The following is an 18608-nucleotide window of genomic DNA, read 5'->3' as shown; positions in this document are numbered from 1 at the left end:
ACTGCTTGGAGTAGCAAATTAAGTAAATTAAGTCAATAAGTTAATAATTAAGTATCAAATAATCAGGTTAACTGACAGGAAAAATACCATCCATAATACTAATTCATAATAATGAAATTAATATTCATGATATAGAAGCAAATTCTGTGAAAGAATTTAAGTAATTCTAGTTTCTTCCCAACTTTTTTTTTAACGAACAAGCTTTTGGTACTGTGACAAAAAGATGAATAGAAATTCTACCTATGTTTTCATTTTGGATCTTTTCTTGGTCAGTTTCTAAGCAAGATAATTTTTTACTTCACTTAATCAGTTTTTTATTTAGCACATACAGTTATTCATCTCGGTGTAGTGTGGCTGAAGAAAATAATGGGAATAAAATATTCCTTCTGTGAGTTTCTTGCTATAATAATTATATATATAAGTATATTATAGCTATTTCTTGCTATATTATAAACAACTTGTGTGATTTCTGAAACAACTTTATGATCTGATCTGTGGCTGGCATTGTATTTTACTTGAAGATGAATTTGTAAATAATTCAGCTTTAAATGGGAGAGGTTTCTTTTATAACTAGCCCTGCTGCATGGAGCACTGGGGAGTCTGATTCAACAGTTTAGAAAAGCAATTACAGACTATGCCAAGTCTGGCTTTTGCTCAGGGTTTTACTTGAGTTTGTGCCTCTAATTGAAGATCTTTTCTAAGGTGCAGAGCTCTGAATTTTATATTTACTTGCTGTAGGTGTATGCACTTATTTCAGTGATGTTGAAACATGAGTGTCTAGTTGGGACTTGAGAAAGATACTCAGATTAATGGAGTTCAAATGTAAATGTTATTAACAAAGATGAAAAACAACAGAATGAAAAGCAATTTCAGAGGGAACGAATGAAAAGTTGGGCAGAGTTAACATCAATATTGATTTAGAATTATAAATACATGAATAATAAATACCACTTCTTTCCCCCTTCCAACATCACACACACACTCTATGACAAAAGTTTATTCCTCTAGAAAATATTTATTCCTCTAGAAAATAAACAGGAGCTTTGAACGTTGTTCCAAGGAGAAGGGGGTGAGTGAGGGAGCGTATTTGGTCCCTGGTTTGATCCTTTTTCTTATCCGACTGCCTGGAGAAGAATGACTTTGGCTGTGTATATTTTATGAAAAATCTGACATGAATTTATTTCTACAAAGGGTCCTTCATGTCCTGGTGTATCCTTAAACAGAGACCTTGTATGGCTTTTCTCTTTTCAGCTGTGTCGTTCACCCTAATAAGAGACATTAATGTGCCTAAACTTGTTAAAATCTTTTGCCTACCAGAGCACTAAATGCTGCCACGTGGGTTTTCTAACTGATTGCATACATGTGAAGAATTAAAAGCTTATTTTTAAAGAATTGCAAAATTAAGAGAACGATGAATGAAAGAGCAAAAATTACTGCAGATAAAAAAATTCAAAGCACTGTGCATTCATCTTATCATTAAATGGAACAGCAGCAATTTGTGAACTAATTTTAATTTCCAGTAAGGAACACCATTCATTAGAACAGAATCCTTTTTATGGACTAAAAAGCTGCCTTCCTGAAAGGCATGTATCCTCACTTGATGTGCATTTATGCTCCTAGTTCTATCTAATAACCATTACAGCTTCACAACTGAATACGAGGGGTTTATTTCCTCCCTTGATGGACGTCACTTGTACAGAAATGGTCTGGGAACAAGGCTGCTTTATGGGGGGGTGACTTTTATGCAGTGGGAATGTTCAGTGTTTAATGTGCATTAAACATCAACTGATAATTCTCTTGCAGGAGCTGCACTGCAGAGTCTCTTAGAGCAGCTCCTTGGGAAGGTGCAAATGTTCCCAGAGCAGGATCTGGGCATCTGGAAAGGGCTGGGAGCTGTGCCCCTGGCTGTGACTGAGCAGCAGGACAGCAATTCCACCCTGCCCCAGAGTGCTGAGAGAATGGCAGTGGCAGGAACGCTCCTGGCATCTCTCAGCACTTGGGATTTCTTCCTGGCTTCTCAGGGAGGAATAATTCCCTTCAAGTGTTTGGAGGTGTTGTTTTTAGGAAAGCCTGGGGTTTTTTTGGAGCTTGAAATGTACTAGTGCCTTCATTTCTGTAGGAAAATGTACATTAATATCTGAAGTTGCTCATGAACAGGGGATTCTCATAAATAACCCCATGGGGAAACATTTCTGGGGCCTTTGTATATGTCCCTGCCTTTGAAGTAAGTATCTTCTGCCTGAATGTATTTAAATGTGGTTTAAAGGTAGAGGCATTTCTCAGTGCTTTGGGAGCTGGAAGAGAGAACCATTCAATGATTTTTCCAATTCCAGGTCACGTATAAACCTTTGAAGAGGTTGATATACCTGCCTTTTCTTGCAATATATATATATATATATATATATATATATAAAATTTTCTTTCTTGCTAGCTACAAAAATGACATTTGAAAACAGCTTAATTTGCAAGTGCAACTCTTGACTAAAGGAGAATTATGGTTATTTATCCATATAAAATACTTTTCCTAAGTAAGCCCTGTAATGCTGTATGGCTTCTGCCTTACAGTTAATTTTAGTATATAAATTGTTCATGTCTCAAGGAACTTTTTGAAGCAGAGCATGCATTTAAGTGCCAGGAATACCTTTTTTTTTGCCCTGCTACAGACTTATGTCAATTTGAAGTGATTGGTAATGAGTTAATAAAATGTTCTTAAGAATAGCCACCTTGTACTAGTGTTCTGCAGGGTCTTATGCAAATTGATTAACGTGAGCAAAGAAAAAAGTATCACATGGGTGGTGTACTTTACATTTTGCATCTAGGACGCTCTGTTCTAAGTTTTTGTAGCTCTAAGACAGCTAAATTTGTGATTTGGGTATTAGATTTGAGATTCCAGTGATTTGCTTGGCTGTTTGACAGCCCCCGAGTCTGCATGCCCCAGATTTGCATTATTTTGTATTGCCCCAAATGCAAGAAAAAAATCCCTAAAATGCACTTTTGAAAAGGAAATTGACAGTGTATCATTTTCTGAGAGGTTACATTTAAAAACCTTTTATCTCTGAACACTCGCCTGATATTTAAATAGGGCTGCCACAGCAACCAAGACACACTTGATTAAACTGCTCGTGCTTGTAATTCTGAGAAGTACATCTGAGGGGCTGCAGCATTTCATCAGCACTGGCAGAAAATCCCCCTGCTGAAAGCACGGCGATAGAAGATAGGAAGAATTAGTTTGTACAAATAATCTGCTTTTCTTTTCCAAACTAGAGGCTTTTTTAGAAAATTCAGGGCATTGGTGAATGAACAGAGTTTTCCTTCTCCATTTTTGCATTGCTAATTGTTTAAGCTCGTGGCATCTCAGCAGTTTGAATCCTATTGAAGAACTGACCCAGCCAAGTTAAAAATCAGATTACAAGCAATTTGGGCTATATTTAGTTACATATATTCAATTGACATTATTAAGCTATAGGGGGAAAAAACACCAGTATTTGATGTTGTTGAGCTCAAATGTACTTAAGTTGTTTACTTAGTCTTTAGAGAGTGTGTCTCCCCAGCACATAAATGATCCTGTGTGCTGAGCTGCCTTTTTATACGTACCAGCTTAAAAATAAAATAATCAGCGGGTCAGAAATATGGCCAGGACCTTTTGCAGTTAGAGGGCACAACATCAGCAACACATTCTGAAATCTCAGTCCTCAACAACACTTATGCAAACAACCCCAGGAGCTGAAATTTTATTTATTTATTTGGCAAGCCTGTTGTTCGCTGACAGTCATGATAGAACTGTTGCCATTCAATTTGATTTCCACTGAGAAATGTCCTCTGTGGCCCTGTGGCATTGACTAGTCCCTTCACTTACCTAATTTTTCACCCTGGAATAAAAAGAAAAACAATAATCCCCCCACTAAAATGGCTTTGAAGTATTTGCATGGCCGGTGTCACGTTTGGTGTGAGTGGATGTTTGTCATGAAGGTCAACACCCATAATTGAATTAAGGTGAGGTTAAATGTGCTGATTCTGCTGCAGATAAATATTCCAGAGCTGCAGCTCATTACCCCCTTGTGTTTGCTGGGATGTGCAGCAGGTGATTGCTGTGAATCTTTGGACAAAGTTAACTTATAAAAATATATCACTGAAAAAAGGCAAATCATTTTGCTGTCCTAATAGAATGACTCCTTTTCTGGTCCTGACTGAAACCAGTTGTGTTTGGTTTGTGATGTAATACAGTAAATGGCACTGTTGCTAATTATTGTCCCAAATAATCATCTTTCTAAACTGGGGAGGGGGGGGAAGATCAATCAATTTGTCATGATCCCATTACCAACCTAATTGCAGAATTGCAGTGCAGATTTTTACACTGGGCCATTTAAAGGGAAATGCTTTCCCTTCATCTACTCTGGTGTTTTGAGCATGCATGGTTACTAAGCTGTAACCCTTGTAGAATTAGATACTTCCCAATTAAAGATGAGTTTAACCTTGTGGAAAAACAACTTTAATCTCCTTCTGCTTGGCCAGGTCCAGTTTCCCTGCTGAAAGACAGGATAGCATGAACACTTCTTTGTAGGAGATGGCTGAGGAATGAAGGTTTGAGCAGTCATAGCCTTCGTTTTTCTGCCCCCTGCTTTGTTTATTCTGAGGAAATATTGAGAGATACATGAGAAGTAGTGGTGCAAGGGACTGTCATTCTGTCTGCTGTTCAGTCTGTAAGGTTTCAAAGTCAGTGTGGGATTACAAGGGTTTCTTGCAGGGTGTGTGGAGTGGCAGGTTTATCTTGGACCAGAGCACCACACAATCATTTCCAAACCTAAAGGACCTCCTTTGTTTTACTGCCTCTCTCTCTCTCAGCTTTAACGAGCCATGGTGAAGCTTTCTGGGATGAATGTGGGTGATTCTTTGTGTGTGTGGTTTTTTAATCACACCAAGTATGAAATTTTCCTTAAGGTATACTGAAATTCTGTATTTTCCTCTGTGGTGCACTAAGCATCAAAAGAATTGTTAGTCTGGTTTTATTGCAGACCATCAAGTACCAGACGTGCTGTTTAGATATTTCATGTGAACTATTTCGTTTGATGAAGCCTGCGTGTTGCTTAGTGAAATGGAATTTGAAAAACTTTAAATTGGTCAGGTCTCATCTGGCAAGATTTCAGATGTTTATTTTTATCCTAATGTGAGTTTTTTTACAGTACTTTGCTGGGCTTTTGCTTTGTACCTGGCTTTATTCCCTTTATTATATCTATGTGCTTTAATATCTTTATATCCATTGTTGGAAAAGGAATTCTACCCAGGCCTGCATAATTGATCATGAGATACTCCATTCTTTTATGAACAAAACACGATATAAGCCAACAGAGAGACATTAGTAAATCAGTGTTTCAGTGCTTGACCAGTAATGTGAAAATTGCTGATTTGCTTTGAGACAAGATGAGCCTCAGACTACAGGCTGCCTTAAGGGTACGAACACAGCATGAGGAGAGGTAACAATATGTTCAGTAGGATAAGGGATCATTCAGGTCCTTCAGGGGTTGGTGGGAAATCCATTTTTATCTACCTGCTTCAGAGAGAGTCTGTGACAAAATTTAGTCTATCAGCTAAATTACCAGACAAAAGAATCAGTAAATAATGCACATACAAAGAGAAATACTGAAGGGTTGTGGATCAGGAATCAAGACCTGACAGTGGGAGAAACTTTGGAGAGGTGTGGGATACTATAATGGAGAAAACCAGTAATGGACTGTGCATCTGGGAGGATGTGGTTTATGGCAAGATAAATCGTGCACTGCCTGCTCTTTGAGGTAAAAATCCAGAAGGTAAGCACAGTAGGAAATGCAGCATAAACAGTACGTTCTCATAAAGTAAAATTAATTAATTTGAATATTTGCTAAGGGGGTGTTCTTTATTTTGGTGTGTAGAGGTGGCATTGTGTGTTGATTTCATGGTTTTTATGTTTGTATAGATGCCATACACCAAAGAAGTCAGGCCAATCTGCCAATTGTTGGACAGAGTTGAAAGTAAGGCTGGCAGGGTGATGGGATCTCACAGAAATGAGCAGGCCTGGGGGGAGCAAAAGTAAAAGAACTATATAGAGACAAAAAAAAAAAGGAAAGAAAAATGCTAGTAATTCATCTTCATGAAAAATCCTATGTTTTTTAATAGAAATACTGAATCCATGGACTAACTTAAAATTCTGTGCTTATATGCCCTCAGTCATGTCTAAAAGAAGCTTTTTTTGAACTTTCCCAGATGGTGAATTTCCCCAGTTCATCTGGGTTTTCAGGGTCAGCTGGGACTCTTTTTTTTTTGTTACCTTAATGTTGCTCTTTAAAGGGGTTTTCTCTTCTTGTTTCCCCCTCATTCAGATGTGTGCAGAAAGAATTAAATCTCTCTCCTTGCCATACTCAACAGTGCTTTTTAAAGAGCTTTCCACTCCCTATCACATAATATTTCTTTATTTTTTTTCCTCTTTGATCCATCTTAAAGCAAAGTGAAAATGCTCGCTGTGTTCCAGGTGATAACTATGGGATTATATAGGTATAATCTTTACTTGGATTGAATTTGAAAAGCACCTAATAATGTGTCATGTTTTATTGCATAATGTTCATTTCTCTCACAGCTATTTGATGTCAGTAAAAAAAAAAGTGACAAATCCCTTTGGAAAATGATCCTTTGTGTTTTCACTGGCCTGGACTAAGGCAGAGTTTTCATAAAGGTAATAGTTTAAAACACAAGAACTTTGGAACATTATAAAGGAAAATTGTGTTATGCAAAGCACAGTATCAATTTTCTTTGACAGTTCATTTCTACATTCAGATTTTCATTCCTTTTTACGAAGGAAAGGCCTGATATGAGGAGACATAAGATGATATTGATTCTTTCATACTGGGTTATAGTAAGAATTCTGTGAACAGAGGTGTACAAATAATCTGTACATTCCATTGTAGCGTGAATAGAGGAAGAAACTGGTAAATGTCAGATGGGGAGGCACAATGATGGCAACAGGTGACAATCAAGAACCTCCAGTTGCTTATTTTTCTAACTTTTATTTGTTGAAAAACATATATTCTGTAGATTTTATAGCATGAACTTTTGTACGTTTAATTGCAGACATTTGATTGGAGATCTGTGTTGGATTTTTGGTTTAGTCCCTAAGATGATGTGGCTGTGCCACAGGAGGGAGCTCTGTTGTGTTCTGCACCTTGAGGACAGCACCTAAAATTGTGCTGCAGAGCCTGAGGAAGATGGAGAGAGGACTGGGGACAGGGAAGGAGGAGAGAATAAAAAGAGCTTGTGTTGGCTGGCTGGGGAGAGAGAACTTTCTGACAGCAGTGTGCGCAGCATGTGAATATTATATAGGAGAAAAAATCATGTGCAAGATTCCAAAGAATAAAATTCTATGAACAGAACTCTACTTCTGTACATCTAACAGAAATTTAATGGCTCCTTGATTGTGAATCACTGCCTGAGGGGCTTTCCTCTTTAAGTTTGTATTAAATCAGGTTGTCCAGATCACCGAAAGATATTTTTGTAAAGGATTGTGCTTTATTAGAGTGATAATCTATTTGAAATCCATCCTTTAATTATTGTATGCTTATTTTAAAATCAGAAATTGAAGGGAGAGTGCTCTCTATAAATCCCTGGAGCTGCAGCTTTAGATACCAAAATCAAACTGTCCTGAGAAACTGCTTTAGCAAAATGTTGATGTTGATGGAGCTGCTTTTTGCCCTCCACACTTCTCCACACTTCAAATAGAAAATTTGTTTTTAAAGCTCAAGTGTTTTGGAGGGGAAGGATGTCACTGAGCAACAAGAGGTGCCTGTGAGTAAAGGAAGCCTCGATTTCAGATGCTGATTGCCCTGTGGTTCTGCTCTCGGCTTTTCCCTCTGGCCAGAACAGTTGTTTAAGGAATATTCTCAAGTGTCTGTTGTCTGAGATGGAATTTTGAGGGGTGACTTCACTTTCCTGACTTTTCCTTGGTTTAATCCCAGTTGCTGGGGACAAGGCTGTTTGTGTACAGGCAGTGGTGAACTTCTAGCAAATAATTGCCCAATAAATTATTAATCCCAAAACCATGGAACCATTTCTGGAGAGAAAAGAGGAGTGGAAGGACCTACACCACTTCACTCAAACCATATATGATGTGTGGTTTTGTGTAGGCACCTGGTATTCAAAATGTTACTTAGGTGCAAAATAAACTCATTTTAGTGCAGTTTTTCGCTTTCATTTTCTCCTCTGCTTGGGTTTGTGAACACTTCATTAGAGCAGTTGTTTGCACTAAGCAAATCTCTCAAATTTGAATAAAGTTATTCTATGTTGGGTTTTTTCCTCAGGTGACATAAAATTCCTTTTCCTCCTTGATTTGGAACATCTGGGCTCTTGAAACATTATCCAATCAGCAGTTTTTCACATTTCCCAAAACAAATTGAGGACTGGAGACATTGCAGCACTAAAGGAAACCCAGAAATACAGGGAGCCATGTCTCTTTTCCATCCCCAACCTTTACCAGAATCTTTCTCTCGATGAAGGAGCCATCAGATCTCCTGATTGAAGCTTGTGCAAACCGGGTGCAACTGACAGCTCAAACATCCCTCCCTTCATTAAACCCGGCTGAGGTGAGCAAAAGCTGCCTGATCAAAGAGAGAGGGAATGTGGCTGCAGTTCCTGTGAAAGATTTAGGGCACACAGAGCTGTAATTATTGCTTAAGGCATCTGATTGTGTGATCCAAAGCTCATATAATATTTCTAGGAGTGGCCACCTTGCCAGGCTTCTGCTGAAGTACCTATTAACACTTGTTCGTTGTTGCTAGAACGTGTCAACACGTTGTGGTATTTGAAACAGTCACCACTAATTTGAATATAATATGCAAAACAAATTTTACAGCAGCTTTTTGTTTGTACAAGCTGCTTTTTTGTTGTTTTCTTTCTTGTTTTTATTCATCTAAAGAGATTTTTATCTAATTGTTCTCCAGGGAAGGGATGCTACAAATCCATTACTCAGGCAACATTTTCTGTTTGATATGTGCTTGACTATCATATTTTCTGTGTTGCCTTCTAATTAATGCAGGAATAGTGATTAATTGTTTGCCACCACAAAAAAATAAGAGATTTGAGTTTGGACCAAAAGCTACAAATACTGCTCTTCATACTGTTTCAAATTATTTAAAAATCAAAATACCACAAATGAGAATTAAGAACTGGATGGTTTCTATCATCAGGCAGTATGAAGGCAGTTTCAAAGTTCAGGTGCCTTCATCAGTGGAAATAAAGCATTGCTTTCTCCAGGATGAAAAGTTGGGGTTGCTCTCAGGGTTTTAGAGCTTTTAAAAACTTTTGATCTTTCTGTCCTCCCCTAAAAAGGGGAGTATGGAATTTGGGAGATATTTCCCTGTCATAATTATGAAAAAAAACTGTCTGAAGTCATCAACTTTCTTTTTCTTTGAATAATAAAACCTAGAAGTGGTTCAGGTTAATTTAGGTTAATGCCTAGCTCTAATTTTGGAGTGGGGTTTTTTGGTTGGTTTTTTTTTTTTTTTTTGAGGTAAGATCTTTCCTTCTCTAGCCTGCAGCTTTAGAAATTTTGCCTTTTGTGCTCTCTTTGGAGAGCCAAGTGCTCTTATTTACTTTTCAAGTTTTCTTCTTTTGGCTACCACAGGAAATTCCTAAATTGCCACCCTCAATCTTTGAGCCAACTTTCCCAGTATAACAGTTTGAGAATCAGCCTGTGGAGTTTGCTCCTTGGACTGAATATTTTATAAAGTAGCCCTTGTTTATCAGGTTTTACCCAGAGACTTCCTCTGGGACTTTCAGAGAAATGAGCAGTGATCTTTGTGTGCTCATTAACAGAAGCATAAATAAAAAAGTAATATTGAAATGATGTTGACAAAAGCTTCCCTGTGCACAGCAATGTGGTGGAATCAATGGAAATTGTCTTTTCATGATTGAGAAGTTTGAATGCTGCAAAGTTAGGAATTGATGTGCTTGCTTAGAGCTGGGAGTAAGCAAACACTGACAGATTTTTTAGTGTTTACCAAGATGAAAGTTTTACAGCCATTAAGGGACAAGTCAGAAAGCTTCATCTTAAATAACATGAACTTAAGTGGGATTCTGAGATTTTGGGACAGGGAGCAGGTCACAGCCAGGGTGGTTCTTGGATGCTGGGTGATCTTTCTATGCTTCATTTCCATGAACACAAAACCCACTGGAATCCTGCCTTTTTACAATGAGAGCAGTTGTGTTACATCGTTCTGATGGTTAATGATGATTTCAGGTACTAATGGAACAAAGGGAGAGGAAGAGCCCTCCTTGCTCCAAGACAGCTCAGCATCCACTGTTCTTCTGTGTTTTGGTTTGTTTGGGGTTTTTTCTGAGCTGTTCTGTCAAATGCTGAATGATGAGGTAATTTGCTCCATAATGAGAAAGAAATTCTCACACTGAGCTTTTTATGGGTATTTTATTAGGGAATCTTTAAGCTTTTCAGAAGTACATGATTTTGTGTACACAGATGGAGTGGGGCTCCTGCTATGGATCTTGGTTTCTTTGGGTTCTTATTTGGGTAGAGTGGAGTGCATTGCAATGAAGATTTCTGCAATTTATTTTTTTTGTTGTTGGGGTTTTTTTTGTTTTGTTTTTGCAAAGGTGTCCAACAGGAAGAAAAGATTAGGGATATAATTGTGATTCATAATTATCTGTGTATGCTCCAGAAGTTTTGGCTGCTGTGCAGTCACAGAGATGCATTATGGATGTAGTGTGAGTGATAAAATTGTTAGCATGTGTTTACATCCTGATAGCAGGTGAAAATAGAGCCATCAGTGTAAATGACTTAGTGCTATTAAAGCTGAATTTCTGTCTTCAGTTAGTAAGTTCTGTTTGTATTTCCACAGTTCAATTTGAAGAATGCTGTATTATGAATGAGCTGGGAGATGAGAAACTAAGAGCTCTTGTGCATCCTTCATTAAAGATGACACTATTGAATCAAACTTTCTCTTCTAACTGGTTAAAAGGGATGGTTCCTCAGGCCAGAGTCCTGCTCTGAACAATTTGCAAGAGTTTTAAAGTGCAGGAATGCAGTTGGTGTGGTTGAAATACTTGTAGTAAATTTATACACTTGGTGGTAATTGTCATTAAAAATCATTCAAAAAGTATTTGAGTCCTTGTTGAAGTATATTTCTTTTATATTAGTGTAGATAAGTGTGCCTTCTCTACTATATCTATATTTTTACTCTGTATTTTTGAAAAATGCATTAAGAGAAGAACTTATATTGGGAATAGTAAATTAATTACCAATTTTCTTATTGTAAGTTATAAGTGATTGTTGGTTTTTGGTTGTTTTTTTTTTTTAAACTGGTGAGTCATAAAATCTGTAGAATCAGTTAGAAATGTACCTAAAAAGCAAATGTAAAGGAAATCATGTGGAGAGTGGTGATAAGCCATGTTTCTGTTTTCCTAGTGATGCTGTGCTATCTTTGAGAAGGGTTTGTAATCAATATTAGCTTCAGTGTACAGAGCAGAATAAGAAACCTCGAGACATTCAGTAAAACTGAAGTTAACTGGAAAATAAGTAGATCAGATATTTAAATAAATAAAGTTTAGGTGCCTTTGCTTTCCAGACTTGTAGAAAATTCCAGGCTGATTATCTTTTACCTCCTTGTTACAGTGTTAATGCGCAGATTATGCTAAATCCACTGATTCCTTCCCTTTAGGTTGAGTAGGTTTATAAATCAGAACAACTTCTCCCTGCAGTCCCAGAGGGCCTTGGTTTCCTTTTGTTCTCGTGGTTTTGCCCTCCACCAGGAGTGAACCCACCTAGAGCATGATCCCAGGTGCCTACTTTGGAAATGAGTTCTTTTGTGTCAACACAAACTTTGGGGGACTGAGCATTCCATGAAAATGGAGTTCCCCTGGAATGCTGCTCCCCGTTCTCCTGTGAGCAGCAGCTGCAGGGCCGTGGCACACAGAACCTGCAGTCCCTCCCTGCAGAGTGCTCAGAACTTTCTGGCAGCTCTCTGGGTTTCTTCCATCTGCTGGAGCTATCAAAGGCATCAGCTGGGTGGCCTGGTTTTGTTGTGCTGTTTCACATCTGTGGTGAACATCCCTTCAATTCCATTTCTGTGTAGTGCCTGTGGCCCTGGAGAGGGTCTCCTGAGCTGCTGGAGGTGCTGCAGTGGGTTCCTGGAACTGTGGCTAAGTGACCAGTGTGGCTCCTGCTGTGGCTCCTGCACTGCTGATGGGTGCCCAGCTGTTGGTGCTGCCTCTCATTTGCCCTGCACATGCTGACAGCTGTGGCTGTATTAACTTTTATTCAAGTTACTGAGACACTGATGTGAAATCCACAGCAGATATTACAGTAGAAGTGATGACTTAACCCCCAGCTCAACTGAGGTCTTCAACCTTGATTTCTCTGATCTCGTTTTTCATCTATGAAAATGGAGAGAAACAGTAGAAAACATGGAAGGGTAAAGGTAGGGGTCCTCATGTGGACTTAAATAATTTCTCCTATAATTAGTGATTAGTGATTTTTCATCTCTGACATTAAGTGGTAGCACAGCAGCATATTAAGGTTTTCATCCATTGATTGCTTACATTATTTTAGGCTTTGCACGGGGTATCTGATAGCTTTTGCAGTCAAGTATTGGCATAGAATTCTCTTAAGGTTATGAAAGAAACTAAGAAATATGGTTATGTGGAAAAAACCAGCTTCTCAATAAAGTACTTTCTACTAATTGAACAAGCACCTTTAGACTTGTTAGTGAAAAAAATCTGTCATTTTTGGTTTGGTGTGGAAAGGTGAGAAAGAAACCATGTTTAGAGTTTTTAAATGAACACGCAGTAAAGCTTCAATCTCTGTTCAGGAAAACTGCTGGAATTAAGTATTGCTATTACACAGAGTCGAGATACCTTTGATTCCTCACTGATTTTTTCCTGAAACAGTTTAGACATATCTGGCTCTGCTCCCCTGGAATTGCTCTGTTGACTGAATTAGTGCATTTCAAGAGGATGGTTTAAGCTACTAATACTTTATAAGAAGGAAGGTTGGGTGAAGCAGATGGAGTGTGACAGTAACTTTGTTCATATTGCATGGTCTGTGACTGGGAACTGTTGTCTTTACAGCTCTGACTTGTCTTCTTCAAAATGAAGCATAGTTGAAATACTCAATACTCTCCTTGCTCTCATCCCATTCATCTGTCTTGCTGGCATCCCCTTGTCTTGCAGGCCATGTGTTAAAGATATTTCTGACTTGTGGTTTGGTACTGAATAGATAAAAAATAATAATGTTGAAATCACAGTGTGTATTTCTAGAGTGGTGCTTTAAAATATCTTCTACTTTCAGTAGCAGTATTGGGGTTTTTTAGTGCTTACTGTTGTTATTTCTTATGTGAATGTGCAACGTGAGTGGAAAACTGGGAGCTTTGTCTCCAAGAATTGGCAGCAAATCTGGAATTGTCAAAGTATTTTTCTTTTTTTCAGACTTTTTGGTCATTTTTGGTTTTGTATTATATTATGTAAGATTGTTTTCAAAGGATCCACAAAATCAATTTGTGCATTTATATGTATTTGTATTTGGTTTTAGTATTTTTGGTGAGTTGCTCACGACAGCAGTCTGCTGACTCTAAGGCAATTCATGTTTTTCTGAAATTTTTAGACTGTGCTCAATAATTCAGTAATGTGCCATTATTACCTATTTAATGTATTCTTGCCATTAAACTTTCATTTCCTTTGGTGCAGTTAAATGTCACTGAAGACTGAACCGTACCAGGTTTATCTTGTTGAGATGAGCGACTCAACAGTCCAAGCTTGAAATTCTGATCAAGCAGCTTAAACTTGTTTTCAGTAAAGTGAGAATGAGGTATTGCCACTGCTGTGGCACTATACAGGCAGGTATTACTCTTTCAAAATCTTGATTTTAGGTATTAATATCCATCACTGTGTTGGTTTCTGTCCCTAAATGAACATTACGAGCTGCCAGCTTTGCTCTTATGCCACTGAGGCTTTAGGCAGGAAGAGAGGATTGCTTGGAAAAATTTGTATTAATAAAGTTTTCAATCATGCTTTTAGGAACCAAGTTTTAAATGATTATTTATGTACTCTCCCATTAGTTAAAATGGGAAAATCCAGGTGGAATATTAGGTCTCTTTCCAGTGGAAGGTTTTTTTTCAGCTTTGTGTGCTTGCTTGTAGCTTGTGCAGTGGCAGCTTTTTAGGTACTCAGCAGCATCCAGATGCTACAGAAACGTTATCAATAGAACATCCACCTGCATTTCCATGCTTTATTCTGCAATTTGCTGACTGTTTCCTGGAGCATCACTTTTGGGTTTAGTCTAGTGTCAAAAAGAAATGGATTTTTTTCCCCAATTTCTCAGTGTGTCTCTGTCCCCTGTTCAGTTTGCAGGCTGCTTGTTGCTTTGCAGAGAGCCTGGGATCTCAGAAGTGCTGTGTAATTAGAAATGTGATAGCAGGCAGCTCTCCAATGAGGGGGGAAGGTCTGGGGAAGGCTGGAGCTCTGCTGGGTTAACAATCAGAGCCCGTGTGGATGGGAGCTGTTACAGGGAAGAGCCGCGGGGAGCCGGGCTGCAGCGCTGCCGCGGTGCACGGAGTAACTCGCGCCTTTGATTCTTGGGGTTTGATATGTGCAGCAAGCACTTTCATCAGCTTCAATTCACTATCAGCAGAACTGGTTTAATCCTGTAGCAGCTGTGTTTTTTTCCCAGTGATTTGTGACTTTGTGGCTCTAAACAACCCCACAGAAGAAAAGAGCAGAGTGAAATGTACTTGCTTTGAGGCAAACTAATATTTCCCTTACTAGCTTGCACCCTTCCCCTATTTGCAAAATAATTGTTAAAAAATTCTTTTTTTTTTTTTTTTCCTTGTAGGGAAAAAAGCACCACATTTTTCTATTTGAAAGCATTATGTGAAACTTTTAATGATGGCTGCTGGGATGAAAGTCAATCTCAGTCTCATTTTTAGGCTTCCACACTTCCTAAGGAAAGAAAAAAAGAAGACTTTTGTTGTGCCGTGGTGTTTTTCTCACTAATAATTTTTCAAAGCTGTTTGTCAGTTTGCTGGGACAGGTGGGTGGATATTTCATTTTTGTAAGTTCTGTGAAATTACAGAGTTGAGAGTGTGCCTCAAAAAAGTGAACCTAATACAGGCAGCCTGAGGCACGAGCGGTGTGGCTGGGCAGGGAGGAACCCACAGAGAAGAATTTCCTAATAAAAGGCAAAGAAAATTAGCTGTCATACTGTATGATTTTGTCATTGATAGTCTGCACGTTCTGCATATAAAATATACAGATGTGAGGTGGGGGACAGGACATCACCTGAGCAGTGAGAGATCACAGATTCTCACAGCAAACTAAATTTCACCGTGTGTTTTTGTAGAATGCATTTTATAAAATTATTCATCTCAGAAATGTCCACGATATTTTTAAACTTTATAGAGCAAGTTGTATTCTCTGTCAGGGGCAAATCTTCACCATTGGAAAGGGACCATTCAATGGAAATGTTGGTATGCACTTGCAGACATGTTAATATTAATGCACAAACATGTCCTGTTTGGAAACAGAGCAGCACCAGCTGTGACCTTTGTGCTGAGCTCTCTTTACTTGTGTGCTTTGTTTCCTTCATGTACTGTGAGATTGTGCATTTGAGTCATTTCCCTTAACAAAACCTCACAGCTTTGCTGAGAGTGCCCGAGAGCAATATGAGAAACTGTCCAACATGCACAACAACATGATGAAATTGTATGAAAATCTGGGAGAATACTTCACCTTTGATCCCAAAGCAATAAGCATCGAAGAATTCTTTGGTGATCTGAGCAACTTCAGAACTCTGTTTTTGGTGAGTAATACCTGCAAAATGTTACATATTTTCTTATATCTTTTTTTCTCCCAATTTTAATTCTTTCCTTGTCTCTCTGTTTTTTTCTGTTATCCTTAATTTTGTGGTTTGTTCCATGGCAGGAAATGGGGTGAACATTTCCAGAATTAATTAGATTGTGGTCATGACACATTGTCCTCCAGTTTGTAACTTGGCAACTCAACTGTGGATGAGGTTGAGACATGTGGGTAGTTAGAAAATATTTTTAAAATTTTCAAATTTAATTCAACTTTTATGTTTCAGCTATAGAATGAATCAGTTTTAATGGACTTTCTTGGGGTTTAAAATTTGGATACGTGGGCTGTCAGTGGACAAACTGTGTAAGGTTTCTTTCTGGTAGACAAAAGATTTTCTCAATAGAAAAATGCATACCATCAATAGTCTTTCTGAGTTCCCAGAGAAGTAGGGCTGGTTTCTGACATTCCTTTATAATTTTAGAAAGTGGACAAAATACTTTCCCAGGATACTCTTGTAATGCTACCTGTTGAGTCTAAATAGTTAATTATATCCCTCTGATGCTATGGTCTTTATCATTTTATCTGTCCTTTTATCTTCTAAGCCTATTTTTAAAAAAGTTACTCTGTAATGAAATGGACTTGGACCATAAGTGTGATGGATATTTAACCTGTAGTGCTCCAGTATAAAATGGTGAAATCCAAGGCCTGTGTAGCTTGAGGAGACACCTCCTTTTGCACAGCATCACTTGTGCTTCGGTCACTGCACTTGCTCAGGAGTGGCAGTAATTGTAATTAGGTCTTGGGAGAATTTCTTGACTTATTTTATTCACTGGAGCAGAACCCTGTAGACTTTAGTGACACAAAGGTTCTTGTTCAGGGATCTGATTTTTTCCAGACACTTGAGGAAGGCCTAAGGCGAACATCAAAAGTTCACAGTAAAGCTTTTTTTTTCTATAAGGGAAAAAAAAATTACAAAAAAGAATCAAGATTTTCAGCAACATTTTGATGCTTGCAAGAAGTTTCCCTGGAGGAAAAATATGCAGAAACTCCTTTAATCTGTGGGATTTACTTTAAAAAAGTAATAACTGCTGATAAGAATTCAGGAGCAATCAGATAAGACTGAGGCTAGAGAACATCTTCAAACATTCCCTAGAGCATGCATGTGTATTAAATTTGCCCAGTTCAGATTGCTGTAATACCTTCCTGCTTTCTCTAAGTGGTCCCATTAACTTCTTTTAGTATTTTGGTAATTGGCTGAAGTATAATTCCAAATATTTCATAAATCTTGATAACTCATTTCTTCATGTTCATCATTCTTTTATGTTCTTGCCATTGCCTGTCTATTGGTAGAGCTCCTTTCTTGTGCCATGAGCCAGTTTAGTTTAGAGGCTCAAAGGTTCTTCAGATTGCTGGAGCATCACAGGAATTAAGTGAAGTATTTCAGCAGGACTTTCCTTTGCCAGTGGAACACAAGTCAAATTCAAGCCTGGAGAAGAGTAAAGAAAAAGGTGTATTATTCTCCAGGAGCTGACAACTGCAGAGAAATTGAATAAAAACTAGCAAAAAGGGGTTTGTTATGTTTATTTTTTTCTTTTCCTCTTTGCAGTTAAAGATCCACTGGATAACAATATCCCTTGGATGTTTAGGACTCTTCTGAAGAAGAAATATTTTTTTTATTTTTATTGATTTTAGTTCTTTATTCCATTGAAAGTAAACACAGATTTCGATTGTCCTTGAGGACAATTGCAATCCAATACAACATCAAACCCAAATGGATCAGGCTCTTATCAAATAGTGATTAATCAGTTGCCTGGAGCAAGATGCCAGTTTGTTCTTTTCCATTTGTGTTCTTTAACTTGCTGTCTCATACTTTATATCGAGTGACCTGTAATATTTTCAAGCTGTCACTTTCTGAATGTCTGGTTTTGGTGGTGGTAGAGGATTTAAAAACATCCACCAAATCTGTCATGCCTACATTTGCAAGCAGACATAAACTTGCTTTCAGTGTGGTTGTGTTGTGGAAGTTGTATGGAATGTGCACCTCAGCACTGGATAGGAACAGTTCTCTTCCCTTACAGAGTTTTTAAATGTTTTTATATTTGTTTGCTCTGTGGGCTTCCTTTTAATGCAGATAGTCTTAAAGGTGAATTTAGGGTCTAAAAAAACCAAAGTTGTTTCTGAAGCAGGAAGAGGCATTTGTGGGTGTAGTTGTATGAAATGCAGAGAGGCTGTTTTGTTCAGTGCAGTGATATTTTTTTATCTGGCAGGCAGTTTTATCAGTGTTGACTGCTTCCCTCACATTTGTGTAAATACAGCTCTTTGAATAAGGAATTAAATCTTCAAGTACATGAGAAATGTACCTAGGGAAGAAGGGTTGTATTCTAGCTCAGTCAGTGTTTAGGCAGATGTGAGTAACTCATCAGCTGGCAGAGTGAGCGATGGGTTTGGTAAAACACCAGTGAAATCAATTGTCCTTTTGCATCAACACTGGTATTGATTGATGGCTGCTGTGTGCCCTGCAGTACCACATCCACAAACTGAAAATCTCCCCAGAAAGAGAGGACACATTAAATAATCAGCAAACTGAACACTCCTTATTGGTGACCACTACTCGGGGCTTTTAAGATTTTGTAAGATTGATGCCCTGTACCAGACAGGACACAGAACATCTGTTATGTTGCCTTCATAAAAACCAGATTTTACCAGAGTGGATTCAGTGTCCTGAGTATAAATGTACCTGTGAGACTTTTTCTTCTTCCTCGTATTTGTTTGTTTATAACTTGCTTCAA

General features: G+C 38.1%; 1 protein-coding gene across 1 annotated transcript in view; it reads left to right on the top strand.

The window, feature by feature from the left end:
• DIAPH2 (diaphanous related formin 2) overlaps positions 1–18608 on the top strand; it is a 183751-nt gene that overhangs the window by 94246 nt on the left and 70897 nt on the right. Inside the window, exon 24 of the mRNA XM_082289626.1 lies at positions 15660–15823. Coding sequence (XP_082145752.1) covers positions 15660–15823 — 164 coding nt within the window. The remainder of the gene's footprint in view (positions 1–15659; positions 15824–18608) is intronic.

Source organism: Coloeus monedula (genome assembly GCF_965178545.1).
Source record: "Coloeus monedula genome assembly, chromosome: 12".
NCBI classification, from domain to species: Eukaryota; Metazoa; Chordata; class Aves; order Passeriformes; family Corvidae; genus Coloeus; species Coloeus monedula.
This window is presented reverse-complemented; position numbering and strand designations above follow the sequence as displayed.